This window comes from Panonychus citri, unplaced genomic scaffold (assembly GCF_014898815.1).
Source record: "Panonychus citri isolate SS breed McGregor unplaced genomic scaffold, ASM1489881v1 Contig00111, whole genome shotgun sequence".
Classification (NCBI taxonomy): domain Eukaryota; kingdom Metazoa; phylum Arthropoda; class Arachnida; order Trombidiformes; family Tetranychidae; genus Panonychus; species Panonychus citri.
In genome coordinates, this window is record NW_026515516.1 from 937,226 (window position 1) to 954,413 (window position 17,188).

The 17,188-nt window shown below is 28.8% G+C and overlaps 1 protein-coding gene across 2 annotated transcripts in view; it reads left to right on the forward strand.

The window, feature by feature from the left end:
- LOC128389872 (uncharacterized protein DDB_G0273453/DDB_G0273565-like) overlaps positions 1-17,188 on the forward strand; it is a 67,870-nt gene that overhangs the window by 50,034 nt on the left and 648 nt on the right. For both annotated transcript variants that reach the window (XM_053349514.1, XM_053349515.1), the window contains one exon: positions 15,709-16,959. In XM_053349514.1, the coding sequence (XP_053205489.1) occupies positions 15,709-16,959 (1,251 nt within the window). The remainder of the gene's footprint in view (positions 1-15,708; positions 16,960-17,188) is intronic.

The following is a 17,188-nucleotide window of genomic DNA, read 5'->3' on the forward strand; positions in this document are numbered from 1 at the left end:
TTACACACAATTAGTTAATTGTTTATTAATACACTTTAATCACTATTATACTTTCAAATAATAAGTAACAACAATTTATTATCATCATAATCAACTTTGATTGTTGCTGTTTTTGGTTCTTAATATGTTGAAATAACCTTTTTTTTCAATCATTTCACTTTCACTCTAATCAACAACAATTAACATGTAAATCCTTTTGAATTTACAAACATTTAAAATGATAAACAACAATTAAATATTTATTATTAGTGTTTAACTAACTAAATAATGTTGATAATTAGCTAATCTTTATCATAATAAGTAAACTAATAATGTTTGTTAACTGTTAATATCGTTGATTGTGTTTACTTGTTTTCAAGTTTTCTGTTGGCAACTCCAAAGACTCAGGGAACAGGATTAGAAACATACAACAACAATTAAGATGAGAAGTGAATGATTAACCTAATCAGTTGATTGTTTATTATGATTATCTATCAATACTATTATTTGATTTACTCAGTTTGATTGTTTGTTGCCAAGAAAACAGAAAATATTCATCATGCTAATGATTTAAGAGTTAATTATGATTCTTATACTCGATGATTACGAATTGATTGGGACACGATTTTTAATATTAATAATTAACGATTAAATTGTAATCAATTGTAGATTATAATCTACATGGAAAACCAGAAAACCTTTGGTCAGTTGAAATTGTAAATTCGTGATCACAATCAGTGTTAATATTAAATCATTGAGATTATGTATCCTGGTTATGATTGAAATACTAGATGATAAGACATATTTAGATGGTCATTAAGATTATGATGACCATGATAATGATGATGAAGATGAAGATGAAGATGATTTTCTTGATTACCAGAGAAATGGAATAATAATAATAATAATTAGTAAATTGCCAAAGGCAATCAAATTCACTTGATAACTTGGTAACTGTTGAAAGGGTTCAATTGACAATTTAAGATATTAATTAATATTCATGAAAAGTTAAAACTAATTGCGTTCAATTTAAATACAATGTAGGTAAACGATATCACCAATGGTCATCTCATTGCGCTTCCTTATTTTATGACTTGCAAAAGGTTAACACAGTTTAACCATAACCACAATTAACTAATTGTTATTGACAAAAAATCAGGGTATCAGCCATTAATATTAATAATATCATAATAATATATTATTGAAATGAAAATACCTTAACCTTTAATTTTTTATTACTATTAACTTGAACCATTAGCCCAACTCCATGGGTCAGTTTTGTAAGAAATACTCAGTAAGAGGTATAATAATATGTACATAGTACTGACCATTGTCCACCACCAGTAGCTGAAAGGTGATATATTTGACAGTAGCTTTTTATTTCAACTTCTTTTGTTAAAATAATACTTTGACCACTCTCACACTGGTCAAGCTACTGACCTGGTTTGCTATTTTTATGGTCAATATCTTAAAGATACTGGACACTCACTTTTTTTTGACCAATTTCTTTACCTTTTCCAAACCAAATATTAGTAAACTAATATGCTTTGAAATTGATAATCAATGAGATATTATCAGTTAGATATACATACATACACACACAAAGAAAGTGTTTGCAAGAAAAGTATATATAAGATGAAGATAAGCTAAAAACTGATGCTGATGAGATGATAATGAAGATGAAAGTAGCTGATGAAGATGATGATAAGATGATGGCTTTTTTTGTGTGTGTATGTTGATGATATATAATCTTGAGCTTCTGATGATATTATATCATATACATAATACACATTAAGTCAGGTCAATAGCCTCTTTCTTATTGCAATCAACAACAACGAAAACAAAATCTAAAGGTTTACTGAGTTTGTCCCTTTAAGAATTAAGGTTGATCAGTTTTCAAACATTTCAATTATAAAAAACACTTTGATTGTTGTGAATTAACAACAATCAAAGAAATGAGTAACTCTTGATATGCCGATCATCATATTCACACTCATCATAATAGAATCACAATCGACTAACAAAATATAATAACAATCAATTTGTAGTTGTATAAATTTTGTATTCATCATCATTATCGTTATATTATCAATCTTAAACGCGTGTATTTCAAATTAGTTAATCATCTTCATCTTAATTACAATTATTAATCTTTTCGCACTTTTTATTGTTTATATTATTTCATTTGTTGCACTTTTCCAATAATTGTTATCAATATAATGATGATGAGGATGAGGATGAGAATGATCATCTTATCCTTAATCCTTATCATAGGGATTATGTGTGTGTGTGTTTAGATTTATTTATAAATGGTAACGATTTATAAATTGTTATGTGATTAGATTGATACTCATTTATTATTATGATTATCGCGTTGTTGTTATTTTCAAAACCATTGATATTAATCATTAATCACTAAGCGAAAATGTTTATGATAGGAAAATTAAACCACAGCCTTAATTATGATTCTTGTGTGTTGATATTGATAATGATGATGAGGTGACCGCACCCTTTACATATCAGCTCTCTCTCTCTCTCTCTCTCTCTCTCTCTCTCTCTCTCAAATACACTTATAAGATGATGATCATCATCAATAAAATCATCTCTTGATGTGTTTGTTTATTTTCACTGACCTTTTTTCTTGGTCAATCTAATAATTCATTGAAAATGAATTGAGTCTTGACTCTTGTTGGCACGTTCATCATCCCTTAGTCTTCACTGTCTCTCTCTCTCTCTCTCTCTCTCTCTCTCTCTTAAGGCTCTAATTATCAACTTACCGCTTTCTTTTCTTCCTCATCATCTTCACCTTGTTTTTCCCTCCATGATGATGATTATCATCTCTATGATTTATCAAGTTCACCTTGAGAGACCTTCGAACTTTGCCCTGAAGCATATAACCTGTCTTCTTGTATCTTTTGCTCTAGTTTGATGTAAATAATGATTATAAGATGAGGATGAAGATGAGGTTCTCTCTCTCTCTCTCTATCACTCATATTTAATAGACATAAATAATATCTATATATACAGAAGTTAGATTTCCAGTAGCTAAATCCTCTGAAGATTATTATTCATTCTTGATGAAAGTTTATCAAGTTAATCGACTTTGTTTCCTTCCTCATCTTCATCTCTCTCTCTCTCTCTCTCTCTCTCTCTCCATCCTTGGGTCAAATGATGAAAACAAAACACTGAAAAAATAGATGCCAAAGATCAATTGACTTTAATGATGATAATCATCTTAGATTATCATCAACATGGAAGATAAATGATTTCTAATCTTCAATGTTTTTCCTTAAAAAACTTTTTTTCTACCTGTTTAGTTTTCTTAATTACTTATTAGTTAATTGTCTCTTAATCACTCATCTACCTTTCACTTATAAAACACTTTACGATTTTCAAATGGTTTTAGATTAATGGAAGACAATTAATTTGATTAACTCTGTTAATCTTCATCATCATAACTTTCATCTTCATCTTTTGTAATAACTTCCGCATTGATGATAATGATGATGATTGTGATTAAGATGATAATCTGATTACATCTTATTTGTAAATATCAATAATGATAATTCATAAAAACTTTGTTTTTTTTCACAATGATTATCATTCAAATTGTGATTCTGTTATTCAATCAGATTTGAAAAACGTATTTACAATCAATCATCAAGTACCAACAATCAATTAATCATCATTGAAATAAATGACAATAGATTGACAAACAAATCTTATCATCAACAACCATATTAATAATGTTTACTCACAAGATAATTTAATTGCAATTAACCTAATCAAGTTAATCTACTAATCATATTTTTGCAAGCAGAAAGCAATTAAAAAACCCAAATGATAAACAACCGGAAATTAGGTTAATCATTATAATAAACCAAAAAAAACCACAATTAATTTTGATTACAATGGGGAAATGATCAACTAGAAAAGAGCTGAATGTGAATGATTGCTAATTGTTACTCGTTTATTCAATGATAACAATTAACTTTACGATTCTGTGATCAAATTGCAATAGAGAAAAGATTTTTTTAATTGTTATTAACTAATTGTTAGCAATATCATAGATGTGTGATTAGTGAGAGAGAGAGAGAGAGAGATTTTCTTGAAACTTCCTTTCTCCATGATATTATTAACTCTCAAATTCTGGTTTCCGGGTCACCGGTTCAGCTGAAGTTTTTGCAAATTTGGTTACAGACTTGATGCTCATATGGATGATGATGATGATGATGATGAGACTATGGATGATGATCCAACAAGATGAGTAGCAATTTGTTGAGATGATGATTATTTTTAGACAAAAAAATTAGGTACAGTTTACAAGTGTAACAGGAAGCAACTTGTTGATTTTGTGTTCAACTCATTGGGCTTCATCAAAACTACTTCCTGTTTTTATGTTACACTTACTTACTGTTTTCATCAATCTAACCATGTAAATATGTTGTTGATTGTTTATCCTGTTGATCAACTTATTAATTAGTTAAACAATCAACATGTTTCATATAAGATAATCTCTTGATAAATCCTCTTTTTTTTTCTTGCTCTGGGATTATAAGATTTTTGGATTGAGCAAAATTGCTGTTAACTTGTTTATCTACTGGGAACCAAAGGAGGATGATAAGGATGATAAACAAACAGAAATTGAAGTCGAAGAAAAAAAATTAGGTCAAGTGATGAGGATAAAGAAAAAGATGAGGAGAAAAAAAATTCTTTTCCAATATTCTCTTCATCATCTTCATCTTCTTCTTCTTGATGATGTGATGATAAGTATCATGATTGGTAATCATCTTCATCTTCATCAGTTGCCTTCTGTATTTATCTTTAATTGTTGACTTTTAATTCACACTTAGTTGTTAATAATTAATTGTTTTCCATGTTGTTGTTTTGTCATAACAATTTATTGATTGTTTGATTAGTTTAAATTGTACCTGAACGTGTTCAAGTTGTTCAATGTTTTCATTAATCATTTCGTTAATAATAACATAACAATTAAGTGTCAATTGTTGAAAACAATTACTATTATTACCAAATGATTTAACTTAAATTGTTGTAGATATTCAATAGATTCAGCTTAAATTGTTTCTCGACTAATTAATTGTTGAGATTGATTTAATTCTGTCCAGTTAACTTTAAGATAAAAACTTTTTCAATCATTTAATTGATAAAATATCAATAGGGTTAATTGAACAATTAATATTTGAATGGTAACATGAAAATCAATTTATATATCAACAATTAACTACTCTTGTTGAATCCTAAATTAGTTAATGATGATCATCAACTGATTATTATTAACCTTAATTACTTTGATTTAATTGTTTCTGTTGACAGATTATCTGTATCACTATTAGATGATTTATTTTTAATCTAATTGTAACTCGACAATTAAACTTCCTTGTCTCTCTTTTTTTTTTAATTGTATATACACATAAATATATAGACAATTTATTTACATATAACAAAGATTTAAATTGTCAAACAATTAACCATTGACAGAAAAATGAAACAATCAACTAATCAACAATTAGAGGGAAAAAAATTTACCGTTACAATGGTGACAAGTTTGTTGCCCTTTGCCAAACAACAAGAAATGAGAAAAAGATTAACCTTGATTGTTATTAATCAACGGACTGAAACACAATCAACAGTGATGACAATTAACAAAAAGTTAACAGTCAACAATCAAATATAAATATATCACAATCAAGTGATTGCATTTGATTAAACTTTTGGATAAGTTAATTGTTAATTGTTGATCATTTTATTTTGATTTGTGAGGGGGAAAAAAGTTAAATAAATTCACCATCAAAAATCAAGACCATTTGAAACTTTTGACAATTTAAACTGTAAACTATTGTAATAGCTTGTTAATTGTTAATCAACAATTTATTACACTTTTATAATCTTAATCTTAATCTAAGCTTCCTTATCCCTCTCACCATCATCATCATCATCATCATCATCATTTCCTCATCTGTTTATCTTGTAATGTGTGTGGTTGTGTCTCATTTCAAATCGCTTAATTTTATACAATTAAGTGATTGATAGTCATTGATTGTGCTAATCATAATATTACAATCAACCCATTGATTGCCCATTCAGTGTTGCTTAAGCTTCCTGGTAATACAACATCAACCTACATCACTTTTACTTTTCTCACTAATTTTCATCCTCATCACTTCATCATCATGATGGAGATAAATTTTCATCAACATGAAAAAACATTTTTCTAACACTTCCCGCCTTTTTGCCTTTGCTTTATATGGATGTTGATGATGACGATGATGATGATGATGATGATGAGGAAAGAGAAAGAAAATTTTGTTTACATCCATCAACGTCCATTGATTTATCCACAACAGATTTGCCTTTGATGATGATGATCATCATCATCATCATAATGAGATACTAAGGATAGATTAAAAGTAAGAGCAAAGATGAAAGAAAAAGATTGAATAAAAAACATGGTTTCTTTTTCATCTTCTCTTTCTTTATCATCCTTATCTTCATCATACTGAGTTGTAACATCGTCAAATATTTTGATATTTTTTGCGTTTCGCATTCAATTTATCCTTCATCATCATTCATAAGGTTAGAGGTTAGATTTTTATCTTCAATGTGTTATATTATTGATGCACTCCTGCAATTTGGGATGAACATCTTATCATCCCTCATCGTCTCCATCATCATCTCCATCATCATCATCCTTCATCATGTAGTTTTCTTTCATAAGATTAAGCCCAAAGGTATGAAATACCAATGAAATTGAATCAACCCTTTTATTTTTTTTTCCTTCTTCATGGAAAATAAAAAGAACCATGAAAACAACACTCTCACTCTGACATTGTATATAACTGATGAGGAAGAAGAGAGAGAGATGAAGATTAAAGAGAATAGTTTTATCTCCATCAAAAGGTTAATCAATTGTAATACCTTTTTGAGAATTAACAAAATTAAAGGAAATGCTTGAAGATGGAAAAAAAGAGAAATCATCTTTATCCTCATCATTCATTTCTTTCTTTATCAATCTTGTTTCTCTTTCTTTCTTTCTTGCCCCATATCATTATCATCTTCATCTTCATCATCACCTTTTCATTATCTTCTCTCTCAATTTCTTCAAAGAGAACGTGCAAATCTTCAACCTTTTGCATATTCTTTTGCATTTCCTACTCACTCTTACCCTTTCTTTTCATCATTTATTATAATAGTTTCATCCTTTGGCATGATAATCATTAGAAACTAAAGATAAACTTTTCTAATTTCTCTTCCTCATCTTTTTCTTGGCTTTTCCATTTCTTCCTAGAACAGCAAAACAATTTTCTCAACTCATCATTCAATTAATACACATGTATTATTATAATCATCTTGATTTAATCATCATTCAGAGAGAGAGAGAGAGAGAGAGAGAGAGAGAGAATTCAAAATAATCATTATCATGTAATAAGAATTATAATCATAACCATAATCGTAATTATCATCATCATATTATGTTTCATTTTCTAACCAAAAGTTCAACATTCAATGAAAATCTCAATGTAATTTGACAGGTAATATCTTCCATCATCATCTAGAGCACTTATCATCAATGATGATAAGATGAATGTGCTGACACAATCTTCCTCTATCATAATCATCATCATCTCCATCATCTTCATCTTTTATTAATCATAATCATCCCTTAAAAATATTATTATCATATGATGATAATAATAATCAAGGAAAAAACAACAAACAAATTTCCTCTCAATTAATTAACTAATTAACTTTCACTAGATTAAACTTGATTAATTAGTCGATTTTTTTTGCTGATTTAAAATTTTGATTAAAAATCATTTTTTTATAATGATGAGGATCAATTTAAGTTCAATAACAGATAACGGAAATTAGTTGATTGTGTAATTGAACCTAATCTTCAATGAACTGGATTAAAAATAGCTTTAAATCAATCAAGTTAATCAAAGTTTTAATTGTTTACTTTTACGTGTTAAACAATTAAAAAAACAATGATAAAAATTAAGTAAAACTAATCAACCATGATAATGATTGTGATGATTTCAATCAATACCCTTTTAAATTGTGATAAATTATCAATAACAATTAAAGATTAAAAGTCAAAAGTAATAGTTAATTAAACATAAAGATTCAAATATCATAATGAAATTGAAACATTTGCTTAATTGTTAATAGTTGATAAATTATCAGCGACTAAAATTAGATTGATTTACAATTAACATATGAAGATGGTCCCATTGATTGATTGCCGATGATAATTAATCATTATCAGTGATAGAGATGAAAATAATTACCTTTTATCAGGATGACATCAATTTCTTAATCATCTTCAGTCTTAATCTTAATCTTTATCCTAATCTTTACTTCATTAACTTTTACTTTAATCCCGAAAAAAACCAAATCAACCTGTTGATTAGTTTCACCTAAAAAAAAATAATATAATAATATTGATAATAAACAAATCGTAATATTTTAATTGTTTATTGGGTCATCATGATCATCAACCAAATCAATGGAAAGTTAATTGCAATCAATATATATGATAATTACAATTGATCTTCATCAATTACTCAATTACTATTAGATAAGGTTTGTTGACTATTCTCAATACATAATAATTGTCCAGGTAAAGGTTATTATTTATAAATCTACCTGCCTAATAGTCAAAGTCCGGTAACATGTCCGGTGGTAACTTTTTGGCCTGGAAAACGTACCTCGAGTGTAGACTCACCTGATATATATATAAATTAAATTGTAGTTATTATGTAATTATTATAATCAACATCAATTGTTACCTGTTAACCATCAACAGCAACAATCATCAAGGTAAATAAATGATTGGGTTTTCAGGCAGATCTGTTGTTGTTGTTTTTCATCGGATGTTGATTTACCGTTACTTTTGTTTCCTGTACTTGTTTTTGTGGTGGTTTTTTTTTACCGTAGTGAATGAAGAGGAGGATGATGAGGTGTTGGTGATGAGGATGATTTATGAAGACGGAACTTGAATTATTGCTTTGCATCGTTGAGCTTATGGTGAGAGAGAGAGAGAGAGAGAGAGAGAGAGAGAGAGAGAGAGAGAGAGAGGTGAAATTGAAAGGTAAACCTCAAGGATCAAGTGAAGGTGTAAGATGATGATGAAAAGGTAACTGAGTAAACATAAATATCAGTTTACAGTTACATTGTTATTTTCATCTTAATGGAGATGAGGTAAAAAAAATATCATATGTAAGAGGATGAGGATGAGGATTAGGATCAATGAAGGATAAACTGAGAAGATTAATATTTCAATTTCATCCTTGATTTGACATTTTGATATTAAATGTTGTTAACTCATCACTTCCTTTTCCTGATCAAAATCAGAGGATCACGAATGAGAGATACAAGTATTTGGATGATACTGGATGATAAAATGATGAGAGAGAAAAATATAAGATGATGAAGATGACACCAAGACTCTCCAAGATATATTATATATTATATTCATCATCTCTGTACATATATTTACCTGTTGATGATGATGAATAAGTATCAGTAGAGATGATAAATTCATTATCTAAGCTTATTCATTGATTTAACAGCAAGGAACATACATTTTATTATCTTCATCATCATGTAATCTGATGAATTAATCTGATGAAGTTTTTGCAATTGGTTAATTTGCAAGATCAGAAAAACAAGAAGAAGAAGAAAAAAAATTTGAATAGTTAACCTTTCATCTTGCAAATTAAACTTGATCATCATAATTATCATCATCATCAATATCATAATCTTCATCATCAGAATTAGATTCATTTCCGGATCAAATTAATTCAGTTCAAATTGAGTATTTGTTGAAAATTCATTTATCATCATCACCATCATGTTGAGGCCTTGAACATTGAGAATTAAATTAAATTAAATTAAATTAAATTCAACATTCAAATCAAATGAAAGGTGAAAAAAAATTATCATTTAGTTATAATTATAATTGTTGAAACTTGAAAACCTCAACAATTTAATAATTTGAATGTTGTTTAAATAACAATTTGTTTAACAACAATCAACATTTAACTGTTTTATTAATCATTCATTAATAATTTAAAATTTATTTCCATTTGATTTGATTACTATGACTAGTTTGAATTTCATAATTCATATGAACCGTTAGCCTGAGGTCAGTTTTGACCAGGTCAAGACGGACAAATATCAAAACAAAAATCGTATCAAAATAAATGATAATATTTTTTTACCTTCATCAACACAAAACTAATCAACGAATCAATCAAAACAATTAAAAATGGTGATCATTAATTGTGCACAATAAATGTCAGCAATTAGTATTAAATTGTTTAATCAAAGTAATAGTAAAAGAATCGATAAAAATTTAACTTGTCACAACAATTAGTAAAGTAATTAAAGTGTTAAAGGTTAATAAGTTACACGAAACAATTAATTTTGATTGTAAATCACCAAAATAATAAGAGTAAAAAGTTAAAGTTAATTCAGTTTAAATTGTTATAAACAATTAACTCTTTTCGCTGAGATTCAAGTTTGGTTTAGTTTTGCTGCTTTCTTTTAATGGGTTGATTTATAATCCAATAGGTTTGAATGTCAATGTTATGATATTAATGGTATAAGATGATGATTATGATGAAAAGGATGAGGATGAAGATGAAGATGAGGATGAGGATGATAACGATAAAGGTTAAACAGTAGCTAGTTGAAAACTTGTCACCTCCCCATGGGGTATAACATAAATAACTTAGTCTCTCAGCGGGGTGGAAAGAGGCTCAGGTAAGGGAGGAGGAGGAGGTGGATGAGGTTGTGGCGGTGGTGAATTTGAACCCACTGAAGTTGAAGAGGTTTTTTCTTGTTCATATCAATAATAAATACTAAAAGCAAACAATTTAAACCACAGTGTTAATCAACATTTTAACAATTTACGATTTATCTTCATGTTTCAATAATCATCTTGACGATTTTTCAATCAACAATCAATCAGTTGATTACCTTTTCTTTTTTTATTATATAAATCATGTTAAATTGTTTGGGCGAGAAATAGAGAGAGAGAGAGAGAGTAAATAATTAACTCTAATCAACTTTTACGTTTTTACTGTTGTTAATTCACTTGAATATGATAATAATTATTTCCCATTGATTTATGGTTTGAGTTAAATTGTAATAATAATTAACCAATTTACAATTAACTCTATCCCTTTGGTCTATCATATTCCAAGTCTATCCTATTTTTAATTAACTAACCATCAATGATTACGATTTTTTGATTGTAATTGCTTTTCTCTCAACCATTGATTGTTAACCTACTCAAGTTTAATGTTAGTAGATGAAAGTTTTTCTTGTTTAATCATTTTTCTTTAATGACAAGTAATCATAACATCATCAACCTTTGATTGTTATCATGATTATAACAATAGGGTTTGTTGAAAACTAAATTAAAATTGATTGTAAAGATTAACGTTTCTCTCTTTATATCCATCCCTTATGTTGATCATTGGGTTGATCAATGATAATTGTTTGATGATGATGATGATGATTAAAAGCAAAGTTGCATTTCAAGTTTCAATCATTTGTTATTAGGATTTTTCTATGTGATTAGGTCAAGGGTGTTTTTGTTATCATCCTCATCATCATCCTCATCATCATCATCATCATCAATGGTTTGCAAACACTAGATCAGCAATTTGCAACACCGTTGTTATAGTGATTAGCAGTGATTGGTATTATTATTATTACCATTGCAATTGCAATCAGGGATAACAAGTCAATGTTATTTTTTTGTTGTTGTTGCAAAAACAAAATCTTATAAAGGTAAAGGTAAAAAATAGCCTTGGGCAGATTAAGATACTAGGTACAAGTTGAAACTGACCACAACATTCAAATGGTTACAGGAATTGATGGACACCAATAGATTTTCAAGTTAAAAGTTCATTATCGTTTTTGTAGTTTATGTTTTTGAAAACTTTTCCTTTTTTTTCTTGATGAAAAATTGGATTATGTTCACTGTCCATTTCATGGTTATTTGTTACTGTCAATGACCATTGGTCATCTTCAAGTTACTTTGGCTTTTTCTTCATCATTCCATTTGATTGATTCACTTGCCATTTTGACAATTTACCTGAAACTTTGTCAGCATAAATTTGCTGGTCTCTCTCGCAAGTCAATTGATTACATTTATATGATATGTTAATAGAGTGAGAGTTTAACATTAACTCTGTTGGTCAGTGTGTCCAGTTTTTTTTATTCTCATTTTGTTTTGTACTTTTTTCCCCTTTGTTTCTGTTGTAGTATTGCTACTGTTTTGTTTTGTTTCGCTTCTACTTTGGGTCAATCTTTTCTCTCTCTCTATTTTTACTGACCATTGTCCGATTCAAGGTGGACACATAAATATAAATGTGTCTCTTTGTCAAAAGATTGTTTTATTTATATATCATTCACTGGTGTCCATCTCTCAGCATCATTCCAACTGGTCATCTCTCTTGTATTATCTGTTTACTTGTCCAGAAAGAAAAGAAGATGAGGAAGAAGAAGAAACTTTTACCTGGAAAATTTTTACCATCTATTCAAATGAGAGTGTATTTGTCGCCAAGGGAGGGGCTTTAGCCCTTTTTTACCACCTTCACCTGAAACTTGACCATCTATCATGTGTCCAGTAAGAAAGAAAAAAAGTAAAAAGAAGGAAAAAGAAAAAGAGAATTGAAAATTTACCTGAGAAATATAAAGAAACAAAACAGAAAAGGAAAACAAAGAAAACGAGTTTTCCTTTTCGCCATCCTCATCACCATCCTCATCTTCTCTTCGCCATCATTATCGCCATCCTTTTCCACAATAATAACTGTGCTTTTCACGAGAAATTCACTTTTCGCCATCAACCCCTCCCACCCCACCCACTTTTCCCTAAGCAGTCTAGCCAAACTAAAGCGTTTACCCAATTTACCTTTACCTTTTCGTACCTTAATCGTAATGATGATGAGGGTTGAAAAACTTTTCATTCTCAACTCATCAACAACAATCACGATTAACTAATCATTATCATTTAATAACTCGGATAATGATGATGATGTATTTAATTGCAATTGTTACTTTTTCTTAAATTAAAAATCAATCTAATCAATTATCATCATCATCATCATCATCACCATCATCATCATGTTATTTACCTTAGTCTAAAATTATGTTGATGATGATGAAGAAAAAAAAAACTTTTTTTATAATCAAATTTATTACAATTTAAATTTAAAACAATTGATTTACAGCCTTAAGTTTCACTTTAACTAAATTTAATTTAATTTAATTCAATTGTATAGTAAAAATTAAAAGTGGTAACAGTTTATTGATTTAAAAACAAAAGTTTCTAAATTGTTCAATATTGTTTATTAATAGTAACTTTCATCTCTCTCTCTCTCTCTCTCTATCTCTTGATTACTTGGAGCAATTTGGAATGATTAAAATTTTCATTCCTAAATCATAATTATCGTTATTATTAAACAATAATAATTGAAAGTATCATTATCATCAGTAAATTATTACTCTCTTTAGCTCACTCATCTCATCTCACCTTCCTCCTCATCATCACCATCATGTTAATCATGAAGATGCCTCTTCCACCCCCTTAAGCACCAACTCAATTCATCGGATGCTCAAATTGTAGGTTGATATTAAAAGATGATTATGATGATGAAAGATTAAGGAAGGAAAAAGTAAAAAAAGATGAGGATGATCAAGATGAAGATGAAGATGATGATAATGATGATTATCATCAACTCTCTCTCTCTCTCTCTCAGGTAAAAACAAACAACAATTTTCACCTTAAATTATGCTCTTAACCTTACAATTGGAAAGGGTCACTCTTCATATTTGGATATTTATTATATTAATAATCAAGAGATAATAATAGTTAATTATAAATAATAATACGCTAATTATATGATTAGTTGATCATTTTGTTTTTCTTTTGTTCACAGTTTTTGTTTTAATTGTGATTTGATTTATTTCACTCATTTAATTGTTGTTTTTTAACCGATTGTACTGATCGTTTTCATTGTTATTCATTTCAAATTGATTATCTTTTCAATATTTTTCACAATTTAATTCAAGTTTATCATGAAATTGATGATCAACATGAAGAAATGAATTATTATTAACATTTACTTCACGTCTCGGATTAAATTGTTATCCTTACAATCAAATATTCACAATCAGAATCATCATGTTAATCATGTTGTGATTTATCAAAACCATGATTCTGATTAAATTATCAGTTAACTTTGTTTACGTTTTCAATTTGTTTTTTTTTCTGGTGATCAAAGTTACTTTTTATCAATTTTTTTTCTTGCTCCATAAAATGTATTAGTTTAACAGTCAACTTTGTTGATTGTGATTAATCAGAAAATCAAAATGAAAATCAAAATTCATGTTGATTGTTAATCAAGGTGCTCCTGGTGTGTATTAGTTATTCAATAATGATAAACTAATATTTTCGTATTTGATTGAACTAGAAACTTACCTGTTGATGGGAAAATGTCAGTTAATTCATAAACTGTATTAACTTTGACCATTAACCACCAACAATAATAATCAAATGATGATCATGTTGAACTTGATATTGATGTTGTTGTTGTTGTTGTTTCTTTCCTCATCAATGACCAAGGGTCAAATGGTGATGACCCTTACCTTTAATTTAATGATAAGAATAAGGCAAGTGAAAAATAAACAAGAAAACTATCACTAAGCTAATCATCATCATTATTATTATTGGTTATTAACAGGGATTCAGATTAAGGTAGAAAATGATGTAAAGATGCTTAATTGTATCTTCATCTTCATCTTTCATCTTCTCCATCTTCCTCATCTCATCATTTTACTCAAAATCGGCTTTTATAAGAAGAAGAAGATGAAGAAAAAAAAGTTTCTATTCAATTTTGTTTTTCTTTAAGAAGCTTTTCATTCATCATGATGAATTGACGATGATGCTCAAGTCTATGATTATGATGATGATGATGATGAAAGAGAAATATTATTATTTAAGAAGAAGAAGAAGAAAAAAAGAGATGAAAGAGAAAAAAACTGTCAACTTGTTAATCTGAAAACTTTTTTTTTCGCTTTCGAAAAAGCTAAAAGAAAATCACAATTTTCTCTAATCTAGAAAAAGATTCTGAACTTCTCCCTCTCTCTAAATGATATTCAGTCGCTTTTACCTGATTCATAGAGAGAAAGAGAAAGAGAAATAGAGAGGATAAGAAAGACTCGGAAGATGATAATTTATTTTCATCCATTTAAATTGCTCAAATTAAATCATTAACTGAAACCTAAAAACCGGTTGTTGAAAAGTTGTTGAGATTATTGTGATTGGAGCAACAATAGAATAGAACTTCAAAAATTCATAAGAAGAGCTTTCGTTTTCCACCGATAGATGGCGCTGATTGGAAAAGAACAAAAATTCGCTTCAACTTTTTGCTTTTCTCTTTTTCCTTTCATTTATTTCAATCTCCTGTTTGGGTTAACGTAGCGTTTGTGGATTAGTGTGTTTCCAATGTGTCTATAGTTGATAATATAATTGAATTTCTATTAATATTCTTGTGGATTTTTTTTCTTCTCTTCATCATGTAAACCTGAGTGTTTCTCTAATATCTCTCTCTCTCTCTTTCTCTGTTGTGTTTTTAAATATTTCCAAATGTAAACTGATTGGTTATTTGTTCTTTTGATTATATTAATTAGTTGGATCGTATTACACAGCATGACAAGTATCTTGGTTGTTTGGTTTCATCTACAAATACCGAAAACTCTGACTACATGGATCTCTGTCAATGGAAGGAAGCAAGTAAAAGTATGGTAAAAGAGAGCTACTCTTTCCTATTGAGACGAAAAATGTATACCTGTGTACATAATAACGTGATTAATTACAACAATAGCCATTCAAAAAATTCAACGGCCACAACACCAACAGCAACCAATAAGAGTAACACTTACAACAATAATATTTCAATTACTCTGGCAAATAATATTAACAACAATAATACCATAAGTAATAACAATAATAATATTAATCATCTCAACAATAACAGTAAAAGTGTTAATAATAATATTACCTCTGCCATTAATGGTAATACAACAACAACAACAACAACCCCTGTTAACCTTGACACTGGTAAGAAGGTGAAAAAAGGTCGTAGGAAAACAATCAATTGGCCTTTTAGGAAAAGTGTCTCCTCTAAATGCTCAGAATCATCGGATACTTTAGATGGTTCAACAAGTCCAATAAGCCTGGCGCCCAATTGTTATAATTCATTATCTGCATCACCTTCATCTTCATCTTCTTCATCATCTTCTTCTTCATCGTCATCTTCTTCCTCATCTTCTTCCTCTTCTTCATCGTGGTCATCTTCATCTTCTTCACCAAACTCTTCTTCCTCTTCTTCGCCATCTTCTACCTCAAAGATTTGCCTGAGAAAATTATTCGGTCCCGAAATGAGTGTCCTATGTAAAGATCAGGTCACTTTGGTTCCACCGGTAATTAACCTACTTAAACAACTTTATATTAAAGGACCTTCTACAGTGGGAATTTTCCGTAAATCGGCAAATACTCGAATTTGTCGTGAGCTTAAAATTAAATTGGAAGAAAATCCAAACATGGATCTAGATGATTATCCGGTTACTGCAATTGCCTCAGTATTTAAGGAATTAATTCGTAGTTTACCTGATGGTTTATTGGAGAAAAAGTATCTAGATGATTGGATGTCAGTGATTAGTTTAAATTGTGACAATGAATTGGAGAAATTAATTCGAATTAAGCAGCTTTTGGTTAAATTGAAGGCCGAAAATTTAATTCTATTAAAGTATTTTATCTGTGTTTTGTGGCACATCGCACAACAATCAGATCAAAATATGATGAGCTCAAACAATTTGGCCGTTTGCATAGCACCAAGTCTACTGGCCGATGATAGCGAAATCTCCGTTAAACGGTGTGAGGTAAGAAAAGATCATTTCTTTTTACCGATATTTTTCTCAATCAGAAAATAAGATCAGAAAAAGGGAAATGCAAACCAAATGATCAAAAGAAAATGATAAGAAAAAGTGAATCAACTTTTTTCTTCTTATTTATTATTTCAATATATTCTATATATTATTTAACATTAACATTTAATTTGCAATTTATTTTTAACGATTTCGATTTTTTTTTCTTCTTTTTTTCTTACTT